General features: G+C 39.3%; 1 protein-coding gene across 2 annotated transcripts in view; it reads left to right on the top strand.

The window, feature by feature from the left end:
- LOC150098312 (uncharacterized) overlaps positions 1–23,336 on the top strand; it is a 733,595-nt gene that overhangs the window by 10,155 nt on the left and 700,104 nt on the right. For both annotated transcript variants that reach the window (XM_090404774.1, XM_090404775.1), the window contains exon 3: positions 21,037–21,090. In XM_090404774.1, coding sequence (XP_090260900.1) covers positions 21,037–21,090 — 54 coding nt within the window. The remainder of the gene's footprint in view (positions 1–21,036; positions 21,091–23,336) is intronic.

Raw genomic sequence — 23,336 nt, 5'->3', positions numbered from 1 at the left:
TAACAAATTTCTTGTTAATTAGATTGTGGCATAGCATAACTCTCAAAAATGAGCCTTCATAGCTCAGTCGGCATAGACAAAGCTCTTTGGTCGGAAAGACGGGTTCAATTCCAGTCTCTTTCTACTAAAGGTGAGTTAGCAGGTCTCATATGAAGGTAGTGGGTTTTTTCATCTGGAAACGTGGGTTTTTCCATCCCCCATGAACACACACGGATCTACAGTCATAAAATACATTCTTAATTTCTCATTAGGAGGGCTCAACCCATCCTGAGGGACAGGGGAGGAAAGGGGGAAACCCCATATGAAAGAGATATATGATTATACAATTATGAAGTATTGTTTTGCAGCAAGTGTTTACGGTGAAATGAAGTGACGATGCTAACAAACTACATTTTGAATTGCTGCAACACTCTTTAGAAGCTAATTATCCCAGCAGTGTATGGAATTCAGTAGTAGTAATTTATCTACTACTGAATTCCATACACTGCTTTCGTTAAAAAAAAAGAAAGTTTTAATGAAACACACTAACACAAAAGTTAGTGTGTTGAGGAAAACCCATTATTTTCATTACTTCCCACAGTTTCACATGCTCAACACAGTCAAAAGCTTTAGAGTAGTATAAGTAACACATTACCAGAAGGAGTCTGAATTCTTAATATTTTTCTATGATCTGTCTAAAGCAAAAGATCTGATCTCTGGTGCCCTTACCTTTCCTAAAACCTGCTTGTTCTTCAGGCATCTCTACCTCAACTTTGGCCTCAATCCTATTTAGCATGATCTTCAATGAAACTTTTGCTTGCATGAGATATTACACTAATAGTTCTATAATTCTTGCATGCCTTCATATCACCTTTCTTATGTAGTGGTATAAAAACTGACTTCTTCCAGTCTTTAGGCCATTATCCTGTCTCCCACATCCTTGTAATCAATCTGTGAAACATTCTGTGGTCTTAAAAGGTGCATAACTGCTTAAAAGAGCAGTTAAGCACCTGTTAAGCTGCTTAACTGCTCTTTCAACTTCATGCCTAAGTGAAGGAGGTTCCAAATCAAAATTTTCCTGGTGAGAGGGCTCTACATTTTCTTTATCCACTGTGCCGTACAATTCATCACAGTATTCTTTCCATCTGTTTTTGATTTCCAACTCCTCTGTTAGTAATGCTCCATTCCTGTCTTTGATGACATTCAATTTAGGTTTAAACTTGTGCTTTAAGTCATGAACTAAATAAAACATCCTTTTATAATTATGCCTCCTCACCTGGAACTCTATTTCTTGACATTTATTGGTATAGAACTTTTCCTTGTCCTGCTTGATGACTCTTCTGACTTCTCTATGTAATCTCTTGTATTCTTCAGTCCCTGTGTCTCTTTGTTTCTCCAGCCGCCTTCTTTTGATTAGTCCCAGTTGAATCTGATATCCTTGGGTTTCTTGGTCTTCTTATTGGGCCGAGATACTTCTTCGCTGTGTCATGTATTATCACCTTAACTCCTTCTCAAAACATTTCTGGTGAGTTCTCCTCATTGTCTCCAAAAAATCATCCAACCGAGTTGATGTTTCTTCTGTGAATCCACTAGGAATTACTCTAACATCCAAGCTAGTGGGATGTGCCTGACCTGGAAGTTTTCGGAGTCTTAGTCTTACTTTGGCTATTACTAGCTCGTGGTCTGTACCACAATCTGCTCAGGACAAGTATGTACATCAGAGATGCTTGTCTTCCACCTCTGGAGAGCCAAGATGTAATCAATCTGGTGCCTTGACCTATCAATGTTAGATGTCCAAGTATCAGTCTGTTGTGGGTGTTTCTGGAAGCAGGTATTGGTAATAACTAATCTGTTAGCATGGGCAAATTCCAACAGTCTTTCACCACAGGTGTTACGTTCACCCAGATCAAACATGCCACACTCTGGCTTGACTCTCATATGCTTTCCCACTTTTGCATTTATCATATCATTAACGGGGTTATAACCAAGAAGGCTTCTTGCCTGTCTTCAGTATTACAGCTACCCTGTGATGTTTTGAGTCACCACCTGAGTAAATAACTAGCTTACCATCCTGTCTTTTGTAGTGACCTCCATTCCATCTGGTCTCTGTAATTCCCAGGAGTCAATTTTATACCTATCCATCTCTTTACAGACAATCTCAAGAGTACCTATCTGTAGACCCTAAACATTCCATGTGACTATGTAAAATTCCCTTCTAAGATTAATCTTGCACCTTCTGTGTTGCTCATTCACAGTATCACTGACTTTGAATGGAGACTGTAATATACTTCTCGAACAGGACCCTCTGCCTAATCCCTGAACATGGCTCTGATTATTCTGTGTGACAGCCAATGCAGCATGAGATGTGTTATAAGGCACAACCATATTAGCATTTTGGAGTCATTGCAAGAAGAAAGGTTGCAATTTCCCTTTCCACATAAGATAAAATAGCAAAATAGGAAAGATTCAACCCTAGCCCTTGAATACTCTAATAGCATTGGGGGGAAGGAGCAAGAAGAAAAGAAAGAAGTAAAGAAAAAAAAGGGGGGGGGGGGGAACCAGTCTACAGATAATATAACAGATGTATATTACATGAAGTAAGGCATGGTCCAGCATCAGGTACCTTGGGTTTACCATGCCCGTACTCACTAAAGTGAGCCCTTGAGACAGTTTTGTATCATTAATGTACAAATTAAAGGGTAGTGGACTAGTGGAGTGCCTCTAAAGATGCTGAAGGAAGAGTATTATGGAGGGATGTGGACATAAGAAACAGATGGAAAATATACTTTGAGGGATTTTTGAATGAAGAAAATGCAAGGACTCACAGAGAAGATGGGCAGCCTTCTGAGAGGATGGTGCAGAACATCAGTAGAGTGGAAGTGATGGAGGCCATGAAGAGGATAAGGAATGGAAAATTGGTGGGCCCCGACAGGATTCCAGTGGAGGCATGGAAGGCACTGGGGGAAGAGAGAATTGACCTGCTGTGGGACCTGTTCATGAAAGTTTGCCAACAGGAAAATATACCCGAGGAATGGAGGGAGAGTACCCTTGTCCCCATCTACAAGGGTAAAGGGGATGCACAAGACTGTAAAAATTACAGAGGAATAAAGTTGATGTCCCACACAATGAAAATCCTAGAAAGGGTTCTTGATGGAAGATTGAGGAAGGAGGTGGAGATTGCAAAGGAACAATTTGGCTTCATGCCTGGTAGATCAACAACAGATGCTATCTTTGGGTTATGGCAGATGATGGAAAAGTTTCGAGAGAAACAACAGGAGCTACATCTGGCATTTATTGATCTGGAGAAAGCATACGATAGAGTGACAAGGCAAGAAGTCTGGAGATGTCTGAGGGAGAAGAAGGTTCCGGAGAAATATATCAGGTAGGTGTGGGAGATGTACAGAAATGTGAAGACAAGTGTTCGGACCTATCTGGGATAGAGAGAAAGTTTTCAAGTAACAGTTGGCTTGCATCAAGGGTCAGCATTAAGTCCGTTTCTGTTTAACATTGTGATGGAGGTGGTGACGGAGGAGGTGAGAGAAGATGCATCTTGGACAATGTTGTATGCAGATGACATCTTGCTGTGTGCAGATTCAAGAGAAGAAGCAGGAACTAAACTGGAAAGATGAAGAAAACTACTGGAAGAGAGAGGTATGAGACCGAGCAGAAGTAAGACAGAGTATATGTGTTGCACAGTGGGCAGCAGATAGGAGACAGATCTGGAGCTGGAAGGAAATGTCATCAGGAAGGTGAGGGACTTTAGATACTTAGGTTCAACAGTGGAAGAAGATGAGGGGCTGAGAAGGAAGTGGGATGCAGTATACAAGCGGGTTGGAGGAACTGGAGGGAGATGGCTGGAGTGTTATGCGATAAGAGGGTGCCGATCAATCTGAAAGGCAAAATCTGTAGGACAGTAGTGAGGCCAGCTATGACGTATGCTATAGAAACTGTGGCCCTGAGAAAAAATAACATCAGCAGGATGGAAGTAGCAGAGATGAGAATGCTTAGGTGGATGTGTGGTGTAACCAGAAAGGATCATCTGAGAAATGACTGTGAGGGGAACAGTGAAAGTTACGAACTTAGGAGCGAAGATACAGAAGGCAAGGTTGAGATGGTTTGGTCATGTGATGAGGAGGGAGAACGAATATGTGGGAAGAAGGGTCATGCAGATGGATGTGCAAAGAAGGAGGAAGCATGGGTGGCCAAAGAAAAGATGGAGGGAGCTGGTAGAGGAGGACTCGAGGATGAAGAACTTGGATGTGGTGACAGCCCAAGACAGGAGGATGTGAAGGAGACTCATCATCAACAGTGACCCCACTTAAGTGGGAGAAGCTGCAGAAGAAGAAGAGGAGAGTGGACTAGTGGAGTGCCCCAAGTGGAATCAAGGCAGATGAGGTTGCCTTGATTCCACTCCACCATACACTGCTCTCTGATGTTTGTCTGTCAGTCCCTACCTATCCATTCACATTTGTTCCAACTTATATAATAGTCTTCCATGTGGTATTCTGTCAAAAGACCTTTTAAAGCCCAATAGTATCTTGTGTAGCAATCTCCTTTATCCAATACTACTGTCATAAAATGTGAATAAATTAGTGAGGTAGGACCTGCCTTTTACAAACCCATGCCGTCTCCTGTGGAATATCACATTCCTATCCACCCAAACCTGAGTTTTACTTTTAATTAACTTTTTCAATATTTTAACCACCACTCCAGAGATATTAATTGATCTGTAATTTGCTACTCCTGTCTCGGAGCTACCTTTATGTAATGAAACAATCTTACCCTCTTTCCAGTTCATTGCACATTCCTGTAGCACAAGAAATGACATACCGTCCAGGCCCACTGCTTTATTCACATTGATATTTTTCAATATACTGAATACCTCCTGTTCATGTATCTCTATGTTAACATCAGTGTGTGTGTGTGTGTGTGTTTGTGTGTGTCACCTCAGTAACTGTAAAGTCACCACCTGGATGATATATCCTTGCAAAGCAATCACTTAGTAGCTGAACTATTTCTTCTGCTTCTGTAACTTTCCTACCATCAAATTTGAATAAAGTTATCCTTCCATAATCATTCTTTCTCTTACTTGCTTCATAGAAAAAAAAACTCTTTTGCATTTACCTGGTAATGTGGATGGTGGTGATAGTGAAATGTATAGTCAAATAAGCCAAGCAAATAAGAAAAGGGTGATCATTATGGGTGATTTTAATTATGGCAATATAGACTGGATTGAAGAGATAGCGACTGGAAGTAAAGAAAATGAGTTTCTTGAGTTTTTGGATTTGGTCATCTCATCGGAGGATGTAATTATAAATGAGGTGTCAAATCATCCACCAATTGGTGAAAGTGACCATGAGGTGATTACCTGGGTGGTTGCCAGCAGTGCAAGGACCCCTGTGAAAAAAGGGTATATGTGGAACTACAAGGGGGGTGATTATGAAGAGCTCAGGAGACAGCTTGCAGATGTAGCATGGAATGAGGAGTTAGCTGGAAAAGAGATCAATGCAGCTTGGGGGATTTTCAAAAACTATTTAGTAGATGCAATGTCTAAATGTATACCACGGGTGAGAAGGTTAATTAAGGTAGGTGTGAGATGGATGAATAAAGAGATTAAGCATGCGATACAGAAAAAAAAGGCATTGTGGAGACAGCATAAGAGAAGTGGAAGTAACCAATTTCATGAGGTCTACAATGACCAGGCAAGGAGGGTGACTTGGTTGGTGAGAGTAGCTAAAGAGAGGTATGAACAGCAGTTAGCTAATGAAGCCAAAAAGAATCCTAGGGAGTTCTTTCGATATGTAGCCAGCAAAAGAAAGAATGATTATGGAAGGATGACATTGATTGGAGGAAATGGTATAAAGACAGCTGTTGCAGAATGTGTTGTGGAGATACTTAATGAGCAATTCATAAAGATCTTTCAATCTTGTGAATGTGACTTCATGGAGAGTTTAAGAGCAGTTGATGATGGGGAGGAGAGACTGACTGTAAGTGAGCAAGAGGTGTTTGGGGAGTTGAGTAAACTAGATGTAAATAAGGCTGTGGGACTTGATAATATATCACCACGTATTCTGAAGGAGTGTGCTAGAGAGTTGACACCTGCCTTGACATATTTTTTTAATACAAGTCTTGCACTTGGTCAAGTTCCTAAAGAGTGGAAGGAGGGCAAGATTGTGCCACTTCATAAAGGAGGTGATCGAACTCAAGCATCAAACTATAAGCCAATCTGTGTGTCAGGTGTTGTGGTTAAGTTGTTGGAGAAGCTTGTGAGAACTAGGATCCAGAGTTGGGTTGACAACAATGGTATAATCTTTGATGGACAGCATGGATTTGCTAAAGGGAGGTCATGTTTTAGTAATCTACTTACTTATTACAATAAAGTGACTGTTTCCTTGGACAGAAGAGAAGGATACACAGTAATATACTTGGATTTCGCAAAGGCTTTTGATAGAGTACCTCATGATAAGTTGACAGTCAAACTAGAGCAGATGGGGTTGGATATTAGATTAGTGCATTGGATTGGAGACTGGCTATCTGATAGGTATCAACAAGTTGTGTATGGGGGTGCAATATCCAGGAAAAGGAAAGTCACTAGTGGAGTGCCTCAGGGGTCTGTTTTAGGGCCATTACTATTTAACTTATATATTAATGATATTGGTGAAGATTTGGATGGAGATATTCAGTTGTTTGCAGATGATGCAAAGTTGGGACGAACCATAAAGAGTAGTGAAGATGTTGTGGCCTTGCAAGAAGACTTGAATAAATTGAGTGATTGGGCAAGCAAATGGGGATGTGAGTTCAATGTTGCAAAATGTAAAGTTTTAAAATTTGGAAAACAAAGATGGGATGCAGAATTTATGCTTGGTGAGAATATATTGTTGGAAGTAGAGGAAATAAGAGATCTGGGGGTGATAGTGGATAAGGATCTAAAATTTAGAGGACACATCGCCAAAATTGTGAAGACAACACAAAGACTTCTGGGAATGATGCGGAGGACACTGACATGTAGAAGTAGGGAGATACTTGTTCCAATGTATAAGGCTTTGATTAGGCCACACTTGGACTATTGTGCCCAGATTTGGTCACCGGGTTTTCAGAAGGATGAAGAGATGTTGGAAAGGGTCCAAAGGCGACTGACTAAGGTAGTTTCTGACCTCTGTAATATTGAGTATGAGGAAAGATTGAAAAGATGTAATTTGCAGAGTCTCGTGGAGAGAAGGAAGAGGGGAGATATGATAGAGACCTACAAGTTGGTAAGGGGTTGTTATAGGATCAATGGTGGAGAAGTTCTACAGAGAATAGTGGGAGATCAGGGGAGAACCAGAGGTCATCCCTGGAAACTGTATAAGGAGGGTGTGAGTAAGGGAGTGAGAGGCAGGTTTTTTTCGTGCAGAGTTGTGAGTGATTGGAATGCCTTGCCTGAGAGCGTGGTGTCTGCAAGTAGTTTGAATGTGTTTAAGACACGGTATGATGAGATGTGTGTGTAAGATAAAAGGACCTCCTATATGAGTCTTTGACTCCATGAGGTCTTGTTTAATAATAATAATAATAATAATAATATTTACTTTGGCCTGCTTAGCTAGTTTTCTCTCGAAATCTGATTTAGTTCCTTACCATACTAGTTACCCTTCTTGCTGGTACTCTTTTGGATTTACTTTGGCCTGCTTACCTAGTTTTCTCTCGAAATCTGTTTTAGTTCCCTACCATACTAGTTACCCTTCTTGCTGGGTATGCTAATCACCTTGTTTATATTCCTTCGACAATGCTTTCTTGTGTTCAGATCCTGCTTTATATTGTTAGTCATCCACTTAATACCTACTAGGTTTATCCTCCTGACCTTGGGTATACACTCTGATACTGTCTCGCCCAAACAATCCTCGACCACTTCCCATACACTAATAACATTCATTCCATGTAATTTCTTATGATATGGCAAGTTGGCTCCTAAGTTTGTCAAAATCACCTGCTTTGTGGTTCTGCATAAACCCTTTCTTGAGTTTAATTTCCACATGTTGAGCAACCTCCAGGACAAGACTTCAGGTTACATTCCCTGATCTGAGGTGAAGTTGCTACTGCAGTTATAGATAGCACTTCTGATGCTATTACCAGATCCACACCATCACGTGCTATTTCAGGTAATTTGTGCTAATCTGCTGAGGTATGTCATCCCCAACTTCTGGACCCCCCCCCCCCACGTCTATAGCAGCAACCAAGAATATATTTTGTCCTATTGGCCTCTATCTCACACTAGACATTCTCAAATGAACTATTTTGTGAAAAAAGAAATTAAAAAGTTTCGCATATACCTCGCACATGATCAGATATCATTAATAATACCCCTCCTCCTGCCCTAATTCTTCTATCTTCTCCAAAAATACAATATCAGTTACATTCTATCCCTATAACTACATCATTCTTTGACAACCTGGTCTTGCTGATGCCAATAATTTTTGGGAAAGTTAAGCTGACCAAATGCTAAAAACTTCTCTCTTTTATTTCTGATACTTCGGGCATTCATGTACATGCATTTCAACATTCTCTTTGGGCCACAGTTACACTTACATGATGTCATTACCTTCCCATTCAGATTCGAAACTTGAGAAACTGCACCTATTTCTTCACAATCATTTCAGCACTCATACTTATCTATCCCAGGGGTGGCTATTTCCACATTGTCTTTCCTGCACGCATACTCATTTGTCCCAGGAGTGGCTAGACGCATACTTGATTGCTTTCCCCCTGATATTGCTTTTTTCCTTGTTTTACACTTCCAACCTTTCACTGAACAACACTTTCTCCAACCATCTAATTCCAAAAGCATTTAAGTGTAAATCCGTGATTCATATGTAGGTTACGTCCATCAAATTCACTCCATCTATCTATAAACTGCACACCATTTGTCCAGCAAAATTTCTCATCTCTTCTCAATTCTGACCTATCATACCAAGGCAGCAGACACACGATCTATAATTTCTTACTCTTCCTTTTTGCTTCTTCTAACAATTCTTTCATATCTTCTCACATAGTAAATTTCTCACCTTCAAATCATTTGTACACGCCTAAACAATTAGTTTGTTCACTTCTTTTTCTGCAGACTTGCAGCTTTACTGACATCCTTTATCTTTGCACCTGGAAAACATTCTTTTGTCACTTTCTCATTAAGTATTCCTCTTATCAGTGAATCCCCATAAAATAATCTCTGTTTTTTTTCCAGTTTCTCACACTTTTACTCTTTTCCCATTCATTCTTTCTTTAATTCTCCTTCCTGCTGTCCGATGCATACCATTTATTTCTCCAGTTGCTTGAGCTCACATTTTGTCCTGTGAAGGAGTCCACATAAGCATATAGTTTCTTTCCTTGCTGGCATCTCATTATCCACATTATTATTTTCAGCCACTTCCTTTAAACTCTTATTCATATTTTGTGCCCTATCATTCACTGTTTCTGCTGCATTCTCCACTACATGGCAATCCACCTATTATCTCTAATCCCAATCACTTCATTCTTTAGCTCTTAACATGACTCACATTTCTTATAATCATTTGCAGAACATTTCAGACAAATGTTCTCTCCATTATCACTTTCATACTACAAACTATTCACTATTGGCAACAAGAACACATGCTAGATTGCACTAAATTCCATATGTTGATATCATTCAACATCACTGTCCTGGTAGCCATTTTTCTTTATGCATTAGGCAATCCATTACACTCATTCACCACTCTCCAAATAAAGAATCTAGATCAACTGCCTTTTCCAGGATACCTTTACGTATCAAGAAATTAGTTATAACAGGGCTCCAGAAATTCACTCGCCCACTCCTGCAAGTGAGTTATCAGAGACAAGTGGCAAGTGAATTTTCAGCCTCATTCTAAATGCATTCATCGTCATCATCATCAAATTCCTGACACGTACCCTCAAGGGGTGTACAGGATATGATAGTACTACATGAAAAATTTACATCATTACTAACTGCCTATCTACAATTTTCCTAGAAATCAGTCTGTTACTTGTCAAGACTCCAATATTATTATTATCAGATCTTATATTTCTATAGTCTAAGGCACATTGTACCGTATCAATCCACCTATATCTTGGTCTTTGTCTGGGTCGTTTTACTGCCTACCTGGCAGAGAACACTTGTTTTGCTAATCTTTCCTAGCCCATTCTGTTTAATTGACCATACCACCTGAGATTAGCTCTGCTAATGCATTCTTGGATGCCAACAATGCCAAGTTCTTTCCCAATATTCTCGTTTTTAATACGATATTGCCATTGATGCCATCTGTTCATGCCTCTAATCTTTCTCAGAACTCTCATATCTGTGGATTCTAGTCTTTGGTCAAGTGTTTTACTTCTGACTCAACTCTCAGATCCATAAGTTAAAACTGGTTTGAACACTGTCTTGTATACAGCTAATTTAGTGTTCCAACTGATTTCTCTCTTATTCCATATGAATTTATTCAATTGACTTCCTACTATACCAGCTTTATTGATTTTGTTGTCTATTTCCATATTTAATTTACCATCTTCAGTAAAAATCGTGCCTAAGTAGCTGAAATGTTTTACTTGTTCCACAGGTTCTCCATTCACAACACAGTTGACATTTTCAATGATTCTGCCTATTTTCATTGTCTTTGTCTTTTTATTGCTGACCTTAATACCATATCTATTACAACAATTATTCAATTTAGTCAAGGAATCTTGCAGACTCATAGCAGATTTATTGATAAGTATAACATTGTCTGCATAAAGCAAAGAGCTGACATTAACACCTCCAATTCTGATATCATGTTTAATACCACTTTCCTTCCTAATGTTATCCATATGGATAATAAATAACAGAGGGGATAATGTACATCCTTGTCTCACACCAGATTTAAAATTAAACCATCTTCCTGTACTTCGTTCAATTCTAACTGCCAACTTACAACTCAAATACAGACTAAGTATTGCTTGATATAATGCCACATTGACTCCATATAACTGTAGCATATTGAATAGCTTCTCTCTTGGCACCTTGTCATATGATTTTTCCAGATTGACAAAACTTAAATACAGATCTTTGTTATATTCCCATGCTTTCTCCACTATTTGTTGTAAAGTGAAGATCTGATATCCTGACAGCCTCTATTTGGCCTGAATCCAGTTTGTTTTCACCAAGCTTTTCTTCCACAATTCTTCTCAATTGTTTCTCAAGTATGCTTCCATAGATCTTGCCAGGAACACTCAGTAGGGAAATACCTCTGTAATTCTCACATTCAGTTTTATTTTCCTTTTTATATATGGGTACTATTAGAGCTCTACTCCCATCGGGAATTCATCCCTCTCTCCAGTCTTTCTGAACTATGCAGTGCAGCCACTGTAAGACTTTTATACCACCATATTTCAGCATTTCTGGTCAAATATCGTCTACTCCTTCTGCCTTTCCACATTTCAAGCTTTGATGGCTTTTTCTACTTCAAGTATGGATATGTTTTCCTGGCTGTATGCCTGTTGAATGTTTTTTACCACTGTGCTATCACTGTTTGTTTCATTTACAATTTTTCGAGCTTCTTCAATAACCTCCAGAATATCTTACCACCTTCTTGATATTTATTTTCTATGTTCTTGTCAAAGGCCTCCCATGACGTTTGTTTAGCTAGTTTTATACAGTGTTTAGCTTTCTTACATTTGTCTTGTAGTGAATACAAGCTGATTTATTTGCCAGGAACATTTGATATGCTTTCTTCTTTTTTTCACTGCCTCTTTAACTTGCTGTGTCCACCATGGAGTTCTGATTTTTCTATTCTTGTAGACAACCTCACCACATGCCTCTCTGGCTGAATCAATCAGGGTTTTCCTCAAGGCTTGCCACTGAATCTACAAGATTTGGTTCCTGTTCTCAAACTCTTTTTTTATTATTATTATTTCGGGCGACTCCAGGAGTCCTTAGACTCATCGAGGGAGGCCCTAAACATCATGTCCACGCAACTATGCGATTACATTCTCACAGTATCTATCATACCTTGTCTTGAACTCGTTCACTGTCATAGCACCCACAACAGACTCTGGCAGCTTATTCCACTCATTTACCACTCTAAAAGTAAAGAACCCAGCTCTAACACCCCTGCTAACCACACTCTTTGCCCAGCTTCCATAGATGTCCCCTAGTTCTTCCACCACCACTCCTGATCTCAAAAATATCCTCTGAATTAATCCTATAGAATCCCTTTAGCAATTTGAATGTCTCAATCATATCTCCCCTCCTCTGACTATCAACTAGTTTCTGCAACCCACAAATCTTCAACCTGTTCTCATATGGTTCATTCCATAGACCTGTTATCATCTTAGTCACTCGCCTCTGGATCCTCTCCACCTCCTCCCCATCAAGAAGGAACCAAGGTGACCAAATCTGGGCGCAGTAGTCGAGATGAGGTCTTATCAAGGCTCAGTACAGAGGTACAATAACTTGCTTGTCTCTGCTCGTCAAGGTATTTTTCAACAACCAAGTGAGTTGATGAGCTGATTTAGCTACTTTTGCAATGTACCCCCTAAACTTCATCTCCCTATCCACCAACACTGCCAAGTCCCTGGCCTCATCAATCTCTTGGAGTACAGTTCCACCAATGTGGTATACTGCTGCTAATCTTTTCACCCCAAAATGCATAACCTTACATTTTGTCACATTAAATTGACATCCATTCTCCTTAGCCCAGAACTCCAATCTATCTAAGTCATTCTGCAAGACTTTGACATCTTCTGCATTCACTATTGCCCTACCCAACTTTGCATCATCAGCGAACAAATGAATTGTTCAACTTAGATCCTTCCCTATATCGTTAATGAACAGATTAAACAGCAGTGGTCCAAGAACAGAACCCTGCGGCACACCACTAGTCACGGGCCGTCTTTTGGACTCTACTCCTGAATAAACTACTTTTTGATATCTCTCCATCAACCAACCACCTATCTCCATCTCACCAATCCTATATCCATTTCCATATGTTGTAGTTTACGGATTAGTATTCCATGTGGTATCCTGTCAAACGCCTTTGCCAGGTCCAGCAGTATCACTGTAAACCCATTTCCCTTATCCAGTTCAGCCATCACCTTGTTATAAAACTTGAGCAAGTTACTGAAGCATGATCTACCCCTCACAAAGCCATGCTGTCCCCTGTACAGTATTTTGTTTTCATCAATCCATTCCTGTATTTTTCCCTTGACTACTTTCTCTAAGACCTTGACAACAACTCCTGATATGCTGATCGGTCGGTAATTTGCAACCATAGTCTTGGATCCTCCTTTATGCAGTGAAACTATTTTCTCCTCTTTCCACACCTTCGGGACTAAACCAGACCTGAGACTCAGATTAAACAAAATGTCAAGGTCACTGATAATTCTTTAGCCGCTTCACGCAAGACCTGTGCCGGTATACCATCCAATCCCACAGATGTGTTCACATTAAGGTTCTGTAATAGACTAGTCACCTCCACTTCATTCATCACTATTCCTGTATAAACTAATGGTTCCTTCATTTTTTCAATGTCACCACCTGGATGATATGCTTTTGCAAAGTGCGCGCTTAGTAACTCCACTATATCGACTGATTCAGTGACCTCCTTACCATCGTCATTCCTTAAAATCATTTTGCCATGTACAGTTTATTCCTTGCTTGCAGCATATTGAAAGAACTGTTTGGAATTCTCTTTTGCTTGCAAAGCTAGTTTCCTTTCATAATCTGCTTTTGCTTTTTTTACCACACTCGTTACCTTTCTGGCCTGCACTTTATACCGTTCGTGTGCCTGCAGGTCACCCCTTTCTTTAAATTCCCTCCACAGTTGTTTCTTTTTTTGCAACTCAAACTTAATGGTGTTATTCATCCATTTAACCCCTACTTGTTTTACTATTCGGACCCTAGGTATACAATCAGGCATTACCTCCTGTAAATGCTCCTTGACCACTTCCCATGCTCTATTGACGTCCAGCCCTTGCAGTTGTACATGCCATGGCACTGATCCAAGCAATCTCCTAAGCTTTTCATACTTGCCAGCACGATAATTCCACATATACTCTGTCTTAATCGAAAATTCCACACCTTTAGCCACTTCCCAGGTCAAGACCTTATGATCACTCTCACCAATGGGTGGCAACATGGTCATATTCATTACAGTCAAATTCTCAAATGCTATTACCAGGTCAAGCACTGTCACATCCCTAGTATTTTCAATTACGTGCTGTCTCAGATAGTTATCCCTTAATAATTGAATAAAATCCTTTTCCTTCCTCACATGTGTCCTCTCCTCCTTCCAATCAATGTTACCATAGTTGAAATCCCCCATAATAATTACCCTCCTTCCACTCATTTCATCAATTTCCCTATGCATACTATCTCCACCATCTATTCCATCACCTGGTCTATAGCAGCACTCAACTGTATATTTTATTCTGCCAGTCTCAATCTCACACCAAATAGCCTCAAATGAGCTCCTTTCACTATCCTGCGATACAACTTCAATTCTCCTTGGCTGCAGTTCATCAGCTATCATCAATAACACTCCTCCCCCCATTTTATTCTCTCTGTTCCTCCTAAACACACTATAACCTACACATTTTATCCCACTAACTATATCTTCTTCCGTCAGCGATGTTTCACTAATGCCAATAGCCTGTTGCCAGGAAGAGCCAATCAAGGCCAAAAATTCTTCCTTCTTGTTCCTAATACTCCTGGCATTAGTATACATGAAATGCAGTGATCCCTTAATCCCATCTCTATATTGATGCGTTATTCTAAATGACCCATTCCCATTTTTTGTCCTTAGTGCTGGCTCGGGTACATTATATACATTCTTACACTCATCTGTCTCACTGATGTCTGCATATCCATTCCCCCCCCTCCTTGGTAGTTCTAGTTTCCCTGGTTTTGCACATCCATTTTCACTTCATTCTGCAACACTCTTTCCAGTCTCCGCACACCAAGTCCATTCAAATGCAGGCCATCCATCTTGTATAAGTCCTTTCGCCCTTCAAACTCATTCCACTCGTCCACGCGAATTCCACACCACACCGTCTGCATAACCTACGCATAATGTCATTTGTGATTATGGCCCTCCTCCTAAACTCCTCTCTGTCATACCGCGGCAACAGACTAACCATTCTAACTCTGTTACTCTTTTCTTTCGCTACCTTTAACAATACTTTCAAGGCCTCTCTCATAAAAAATTTATCACCTTTCAATTCATTCGTACCCGCCACAATTATTAATTCTTTCACCCTCTGTTTTTGCACTCTAATACTCTCACTTACATCCTTAAATTTCGCACCTGGTAAGTACGATTTAGTTACAGTGCCATCTATCACCCCTCTTAATAATGAGTCACCATACAACACTCTTTCCTTCATTTCAGAAATTCTCTCATTCTTGCACTGTTTTTTTACGTTAGCCGAATCACTCTGGAAAGAGTTTTGCAGGTACTCTAATTGCCGCTGCGCATTTTGTATCACTGCACGCAACCTAGTGATCTCACTTCCTACAAATAATTCCTCATTATTTTTATCATTTAAACCATTTTCTCTCTCAGTATGGTTGCTTTCACTCTTTCTTAGATCACCGCTCTCATTGCCATCTTGTACATCGCAATTCTCTGTCAAGCCACTATTTTCACTCACATTCTGGCAATTCTGGCTTTCTTCAACCATAACTATCTCACTACCTGACACATACTTCAACTCCTCACTTTGCTTACACTTTCTGCACATTCTCCCACCACTATCACTTTCAATCCAAATTCCAGCCTCATTCAGGAATGCATACATCCCACACACATCACATTGGACAAACTCTCTCACATTATAGATTTTGAACAATGGCGTCGTATTTTTGGACGCCATTATCTTACGTTGCATTGGCGCCATATTCAAATCTAGGAAACGTAACGTTATATACTAAATTAAATAACGTAATTCACACCAAAATCCCACAGACACAACAAGCTACCAAAATTAGGCAATATTATGTTATGATTTTAACCTATATTCTAATTTTTACTCAAAATTGTACTTAGCTTTCGGGAGCTCTCTGAAAACACAACCATCCGTCTGGCCCTCTAGCGGGCAAACTCTTTCATTTTTTCTTCAATAACCTTTGTGTATTTTAGTCTACAGTTCACATCTGAGAGCTGCTCAACTTTTATTCCCTTTGAAACTTTCTTACGTGTTATTCTTTTCAGTATGAAATTCAATTTTATCCTGCTCAAGACTAAATAAATAAACAATTTCAAATCCTCTGTACACTCTGGTGTCCTGCACCAGGAAGAAAGCATCACTATCAACAATAACATAGTCAATGAGACTTTTCTTATTCCTTGCCTCTTCTGTCCATGTGAATTTGTGTACATTTCTATGTTGGAACATAGTGTTAGTAATAACCAGTGCATGTCCTGAGCAGAAATCCAACAGGTATTTGCCATTATTATTGGCTTTGCACTTTTCTCCAAATTTTCTGAAAATAGTTTTGTATGTCTGACAGTCATTTCCTACTCTGCTATTTAGATCTCCAACAAGAACCAACTTTTCCTTTTTCTTTGTGTCAATTGCTTTTTCTAAAGCCTCAAAAATTTCCTCCACTTCTACCTTCTGTGGGACCATATGCACAAATAAGTCTCATTGTCCAATTCCCCATTCTGATATTTGCCCACATTGCTCTACTTGAGACTGCCTACCATTCAAGAAGATTATCCTCGTATTTTGTGTTGAATACTATGGCTACTCCTTCTTTTCCATGATCGTCATTTCCTGAATATAAGATTTTGTATTTATTGTTCAGAAAGATCTCACCAGTTTTTGTCTTTTTTGCTTCAATCACCCCTATTATATCGATCTGGTACTTATCTAATTCCTCAGCTAGCTCCATTTCTTTGCCATTCAGGCTTCTTATGCTGATAGTACTGATCTTCAACTCTGGTGATATTGAGTTGGGGTGTGTTTTAGAGTTTGTTCCAGTAGCTGACTTTTCGCTGTTCACCCTGGTTCCGCAAAAACAACGGGGGCTTTGTTTAACCAGGCGATGCCCCAGCCGGCATGAAATTTTGTCATGTTGTACCATCATTTTCTATATTGGTTTAAGCCAATAAGAATATCTGGGATTTAGCAGACCAATAACAATTTGGTCTGCTAAATCCCAAATTACCAGCCCATACTCGTTCGTTCAGTATCCAGGTAGATACCCAACAGGGTGCACCACGAGAAGGTGAGGATTGGACATTAGGTCAGAAGCCCTGGTCGGTTCTCCCCATTTCTTTAAAGGCTATGTTGAGTTCTCCTCTCAGTTATACAGCTTTGACCCTTAAGCACCCCTAAATGCATTCAAAACATCTTATTTTCTCACCTCATATTTTTTTAAATTTAAATTTATTAAGACTGCAGTAGTGATACAACTAATAATATATTACAATGGTGATGTTTGTTTACAGCAATACAAGTAATAATGGAACATTGAAAAAATACTATATATATATTATAAATTAATATAACTACTTGAAATATAATATAGCCACTTGAACAGTAATGTAGAAACTGATATATTAAGGAAACGACTTAAGATAAAAAAACAGGAAATAGAAATATAAGGAACTGTGTAGTTTGTGTAATAAAAGGCCGTAGCCATTCTGGTTATTAGAAAAATTAAATTTAGGCAAAAGAGTCACTACAAATCAAAAGACTGTATCTTTGAGGGTTCACATAACTTGGTATATATTTGGTAATAATATATTACACGTAATTAGACATAATATATAAGTTACAGTGATCTCTTATAATATACATTTAAAATAAAAGTCAACATTATTTAGTCCCATGAGGTAGTCTAAATCTTTTTTGAAAGTATATTTTGAGGTTTCTTACTTTATTACATTTGGCAGTTTATTGTAAAATCTTATTGCTAGGCATTCAAAGCAGTTGTGAAAAATTTCTTTGCCTTGAGAACTATTGACAGTAGAATTGGCATGCATGTTTAACAAAATTCTTGCAACATCACGCGTTCCAAGGGAGTGGAAGGAGGGTAAAATTGTGCCACTGCATAAAGGTGGTGATAAAGCTGTAACTTCAAATTATAGGCCAGTCTGTATATCTGGAGTTGTGGTGAAGGCCCTGGAGAGATTGGTGGGAAGTAGGATACAGAAATGGGTTGATAACAACAGTGTTGTTCTCTGTGGTTATCAGCATTGGTTTGTTAAGGGGGAGATCATGTTTCACTAACTTCTTTATGTGCTATAACAAGGTGCAAATACCTTGGACAGGGGAGATGCATACACAGTGGTGTACTTGTATTTTGGAAAGGCTTTTGATCGACTGCCACATGATAAAGTCTTAAATAAATTGAAACAGATGGGATTGGATAACACACTTCTGAGTTGGATCAGTGATTGGCTGTCAGATAGGTAACAAAAAGTTGTATATGGGAGTGCAGTATCCCGAAAGAGAAAGGTTACTAGGTGTGCTGCAGGGGTCAGTTTTGGTGCCATTGTTGTTCCATTTGTATTTTAATGATATTGGGGTGAATTTAACTAGTGATATGCAACTGTTTGCAGATGACGATGATGATGTAGCTGTTTGCAGTCAAGTCGATGTTATGGCCTTACAAGAAGACTTGAATAGATTGCATGAATGGGAAGGTAAGTGGAATTATCAGTTCAATGTTGCAAAGTGTAAAGTTTTGAGATTTGGTAAACAATGATGGAATGCAAAGTATGCACTTGGTGGGGAAACCTAAAAGGAAGTAGAGGAGATGAGAGATCTAGGAAGAGTGATGGTAGACAAGGACCTGAAATTCAGGGTCCACATTGCACAAGTTGTGAAGATGTCACATCAGATAATGGCAATGATGTGGAGGACCCCGACATGCAGAAATGAAGAGGTCATGATGCCATTGTATAAGGCCTTCATCAGGCCTCATATGGATTATTGTGCACAGATTGGTGTCCAGGTTTTCATAGTGATGAGGATATGTTGGAAAGGGTCCAGAGAAGATTCACAAAGGTGGTCAGTGGTCTTTGGAATATGGAGTACAAGGACAGATTGAGAGAATGTAAGTAGCATAGTCTTGTGAATAAGAGGAAAGGGGTGAGACAGAACAATAAGCCATTGCTGGAAACTGTATAAGGAGGGTGTGAACAGAGGAGTGAGGAGGTTTCTTTGCATGGAGAGTGGTTGGTGAGTGCAATGCATTGCCTTAGTGTGTTGTGAATGTAGACACATTGAATCACCTTAAAGCACAGTTGGATGAGCATTGTGTGCAATAGTGTGTACCTCCCCATGATGAGTCTCTGAGTCCATGAAGGTCAGATGTTAATAATAATAATAATAATAATAAGCAAGTTTCAGCCACAGCATTAACTACAGTCTACATTATATACAGGAAAGTTTACGAAGTTTACTATAGAGGTGCGGGAGGAGAGTGTGTTCCACATACTGAGTACTCTGGATGTTAGTAAAGCTGTTTGACTGGATGGTATTTCACCATGAGTTTTGAGAGAATGTGCTAAGGAACTGACAGTGCCCTTGACCTGGCTTTTCAATGAAAGTCTGGCTGCAGGAAAGGTGCCCATGGAATGGAAGGAAGATAAGATAGTGCCATTGCATAAATGCAGTAGCAGACTGAAAGTGTCTAATTATAAGGCCAGTTTGTGTGTCATCAGTAGTTAGTAAGATCCTGGAAAGTAGTGAGGGACCATATACAGCATTGGGCAGGTGAGGGTAATGTTATCAGTGAGATTAAACTAAACTTATTATAGTCTAACCAAGTGAAAAATAAACTCTCAACATCTTTCTCTGAATCCAGAGTAATTTAATAATAAGGTTGTACACCTTTTGGCAACTCCTATAGGTGGGGATGACCTCTCATTGCTTCTCCCTTGGTGTCTCCACTACTGGGCCTGGCCCCCACTGACGAGACCTCAATAAAGGTCGAAACCGGTCTGGGTAGTGACCCTTGCCTTAATGCATAGCATTACACATATCCGCAAGGAGATGTGCTTTGCATTATGGGAGATACTGAGATAGGAGTGATGATAGCTTTCTCCACCTTTGCCATGAGTTGCCTTGGTGTTGCACCACCTTAGCTCAGTCCTGAAGATACTTTCACGCACAAACTTTGTTTGCTCACACTTGGATAAAGGATTAAACTAAACTTATTATAGTTTACCCAAGTGAAAAATAAACTCTCCAGAGTCCAAATTTGCATAAGTCGGGGGTGTGCCTGTACATGTTGTTATTGATTTCACTCGTATTGTTGTTTAATGCTATTAAACTTAAGATAAAGAACATAATTTTTCTCCCCTCCTGAACCTGTCGTACATGACATTAATGTTGTTGGTACATAATCATTATATTTGTGTTTTGGCTATGAATGCTGGTGAAATGGAAATGGAAATATTTTTTCATGGACTTTTGTTGTTATAATATTTTTATTGTTGGTGATATTTTGATGTTTTATGAATTTTTGGTGGAGATTTTTTTTTTGTGACCTGCAGCGTTTCTGTATTTTTTAGTAATGTTGTTCATGGTGAGATGTCAGTTAGTCTTCAGTTAATTATAAGAGCAAAGGCATGCAATGTGGGGATTAAGGATTTAGAAATATGTGTTTCTCTCTTTCTCTCCCCTCCCAGGGACTATCCAGTCCTGTTCATTCATTGCATTACCACAAATCCTAGTGAACATTTATATATATATACTTCGACTTTCTTTCCAGTCATGATCTGGCAGACCTATTTGACAAATAATTAGAAAGCTTCATGATTGTCTCTTTCCATGTGCTATTTTGCAATTGGCCTGCAGAATCGGTTCAGTGTTGTACTTTGAAATGAAGATAGTACAATAGTTAAGGTTGTGTATTAAAGGGATGGGAGAAAGACCGCTGTGCTATCTGTTATAATTTCTCTAATACATTTTTTAAAGAAAAAATTAAATTAGAAGAATAAATATTTTTCAAACTGAAATGTGAAAACAATATAAAATGCATTACTTGCACAGAAAAGTAATTAAGATTTTTCGGTTATAATATCTTTTGTTTATTTTAAGGGAGAAAAAGGGTTTGTGGGTAAATCAGGGAAAAAAGGAGAAAAAGGTGATAGGGTAAGTATTTTAAAAATATTGAAAGCTATTCTAGATATTTATTAAACAATATTAATATGTAAATTGCATTATTTTCAATAATTAAATATATTATATTTGATAAAAATTATATTATTGACTTGATTCTTATTTTATCCAAGTGTCATCATTATTATCAATGTCTATAGTGTTTGGAATTTCTAAATCACTTAGGGAATTGAACAACGTAGATTTGAATATAAATTAAATTATACTTTAATAAATATTTCTGATATTTCGGCAGCGTTACGTTGCCATTTTCAAAAGGAACTTACAAAAAAGCACGTGCAAGCAGGCACTACAACACAGTAACTGAGAATGAAGATATGAAGCTCTCGTTCTCCTAGAAGTCCTGACGGTGCCCTCTAGCGGGCTAAGTAGATGTTCTTGGCCGTTGGACTGAAGGTCTGCTGATGTATGCCTCCCAAATTTGGGGCAGTTGCATACAACCAAATTTGTTGAGGTTTGGAGAGTTTCTTAGGGCTGAGGCTGATTCCATAAATAGTCTTTTGAATTTGTATTTGCTATGGTGTATTACTGTAGTTTTCTTACACCGTATTCTGTGGCGTGTGTCCAGAGCATGGTCTCCAAGACCAGAATGGCTGTACTTGTGAAACCAGATGTAGTCCTTGTGTTCAGAAATTCTGATATTCGCTGTCCTGCCTGTTTGGCCAAAGTATGACAGTTTACAACTGCAAGGGACCTGGTATACACCAGGTAGGTCTAGGGGAAGTGGTTGGTCTTTGGTGGAGCGGATAAGGGATGCCAATTTTCTGTAAAGCCTGTAATAGAAGGTGAGGTAATGTTTTTTTAAAATTTTGGTAATTTTTTCCAAGGTGCCTCGGATGTAGGGAATGGTGATGGATTTAGAGTAATATTTGTTGTGGAGGTGAGCTGTGGTTTGTAGGTTTTAATATTTTTTGGATTTTTTTTTTTTTTTTGTGTGGGGGGGGGGGCAGTCATTGGCTGAGAAAGTATTGAGGATGTGATTTAGTCCAGTGTTTAGGGCCATGTCATTAGAACAGATTAGTTTAGCCCTGTTGTATAGTGTTTTCATCACTCCATATTGTTGTGAGGGGGGGGGGGTGATTGTTGGTGAATGTATCCGCCTGTATGGGTGGGTTTTCTATAAACCGAGAAAACCAAGGTTCCATCAGGCTGGCAGGTGACTAGTGTGTCTAGGAAAGGGAGGCTGTTGTTTTCCTCTTTTTCCAGGGTGAACTTGATTCTGGCATGTTGGTTGTTTAAGTGTGTAAGGAAACAGAGGAGTGTTTCAGAGCCATGTGGCAAATAGCAAACACATCATCAATGTAGCGAAGCCATATGGTTGGTTTTTGTGGGGCGGAGGCTAAGGCTTTTTCTTCAAAGGTCTCCATAAAGAAATTGGCCAAGGTGGGGAGAGTGGTGAACCCATGGCTGTCCCCTCTATTTGTTTGTAGAATTTGCCAAAATATCGGAAATATTTATTAAAGTATAATGGAAATGATAGAAGACCTGAATGAATTGTTTGAGGTAGCAAAAGAAAAGAGTGAGAGAGTTAGAATGATTAGTCTTTTGCCACGGTATGACAGTGAAATGTTTAAAAGGAGGGCTATAATTGCGAATGACTTTATGCGTGGGTTATGTATGACGCGTGGTGTGGAAGTTGTGGATGTGTGGAGTGAGTTTGATGGGCGAAAGGATCTATATAAGATGGATTGCCTGCATTTGAATGGTTACGGTGTAAGAAGACTTGAGAAAGTGTTGCTGAATGTAGTGGATGTGCAAATTCAGGGAAACTAGATTTGTTAAGGGGGGGGAGTAGAGATGCAGTCCTTATGGAGGCAGTTGAATGTAAGAATGAATATAATATGCCAGAGCAAATAAGGACAACAAATCTGAGTGGGATAGTTAATATAAGGCATCAAGGTAGGGTTGGGGCTAATGGGGGTCTTAAATTCATATACACTAATACTAGGAGTATTAGGAACAAGAAGGAAGAGTTTTTGGCCATGGTTGGCACTTCCAGACCACAGGTTATAGGTATTAGTGAAACATGGCTGACTGTAGATGATATAACTAGTGGGATTGAATGTGATGGGTATAGTGTGTTCAGGAATGACAGAGAGAATAAAATGGGGGGAGGAGTATTGTTGATGATAGCTGATGAGCTCCAGCCAAGGAGAATAGAAGTTGAATTGCAGGATAGAGAAAAGAGCACATTTGAGGCCATTTGGTGTGAGATTGTG

Source organism: Typopeltis vanoorti, chromosome 15 (genome assembly GCF_054136105.1).
Source record: "Typopeltis vanoorti isolate ZY-2024b chromosome 15, IOZ_Tvanoo_1.0, whole genome shotgun sequence".
NCBI classification, from domain to species: Eukaryota; Metazoa; Arthropoda; class Arachnida; order Uropygi; family Thelyphonidae; genus Typopeltis; species Typopeltis vanoorti.
Note: the sequence above shows the minus strand (reverse complement) of the source record. Positions and strands in the feature narration are given on the sequence as shown.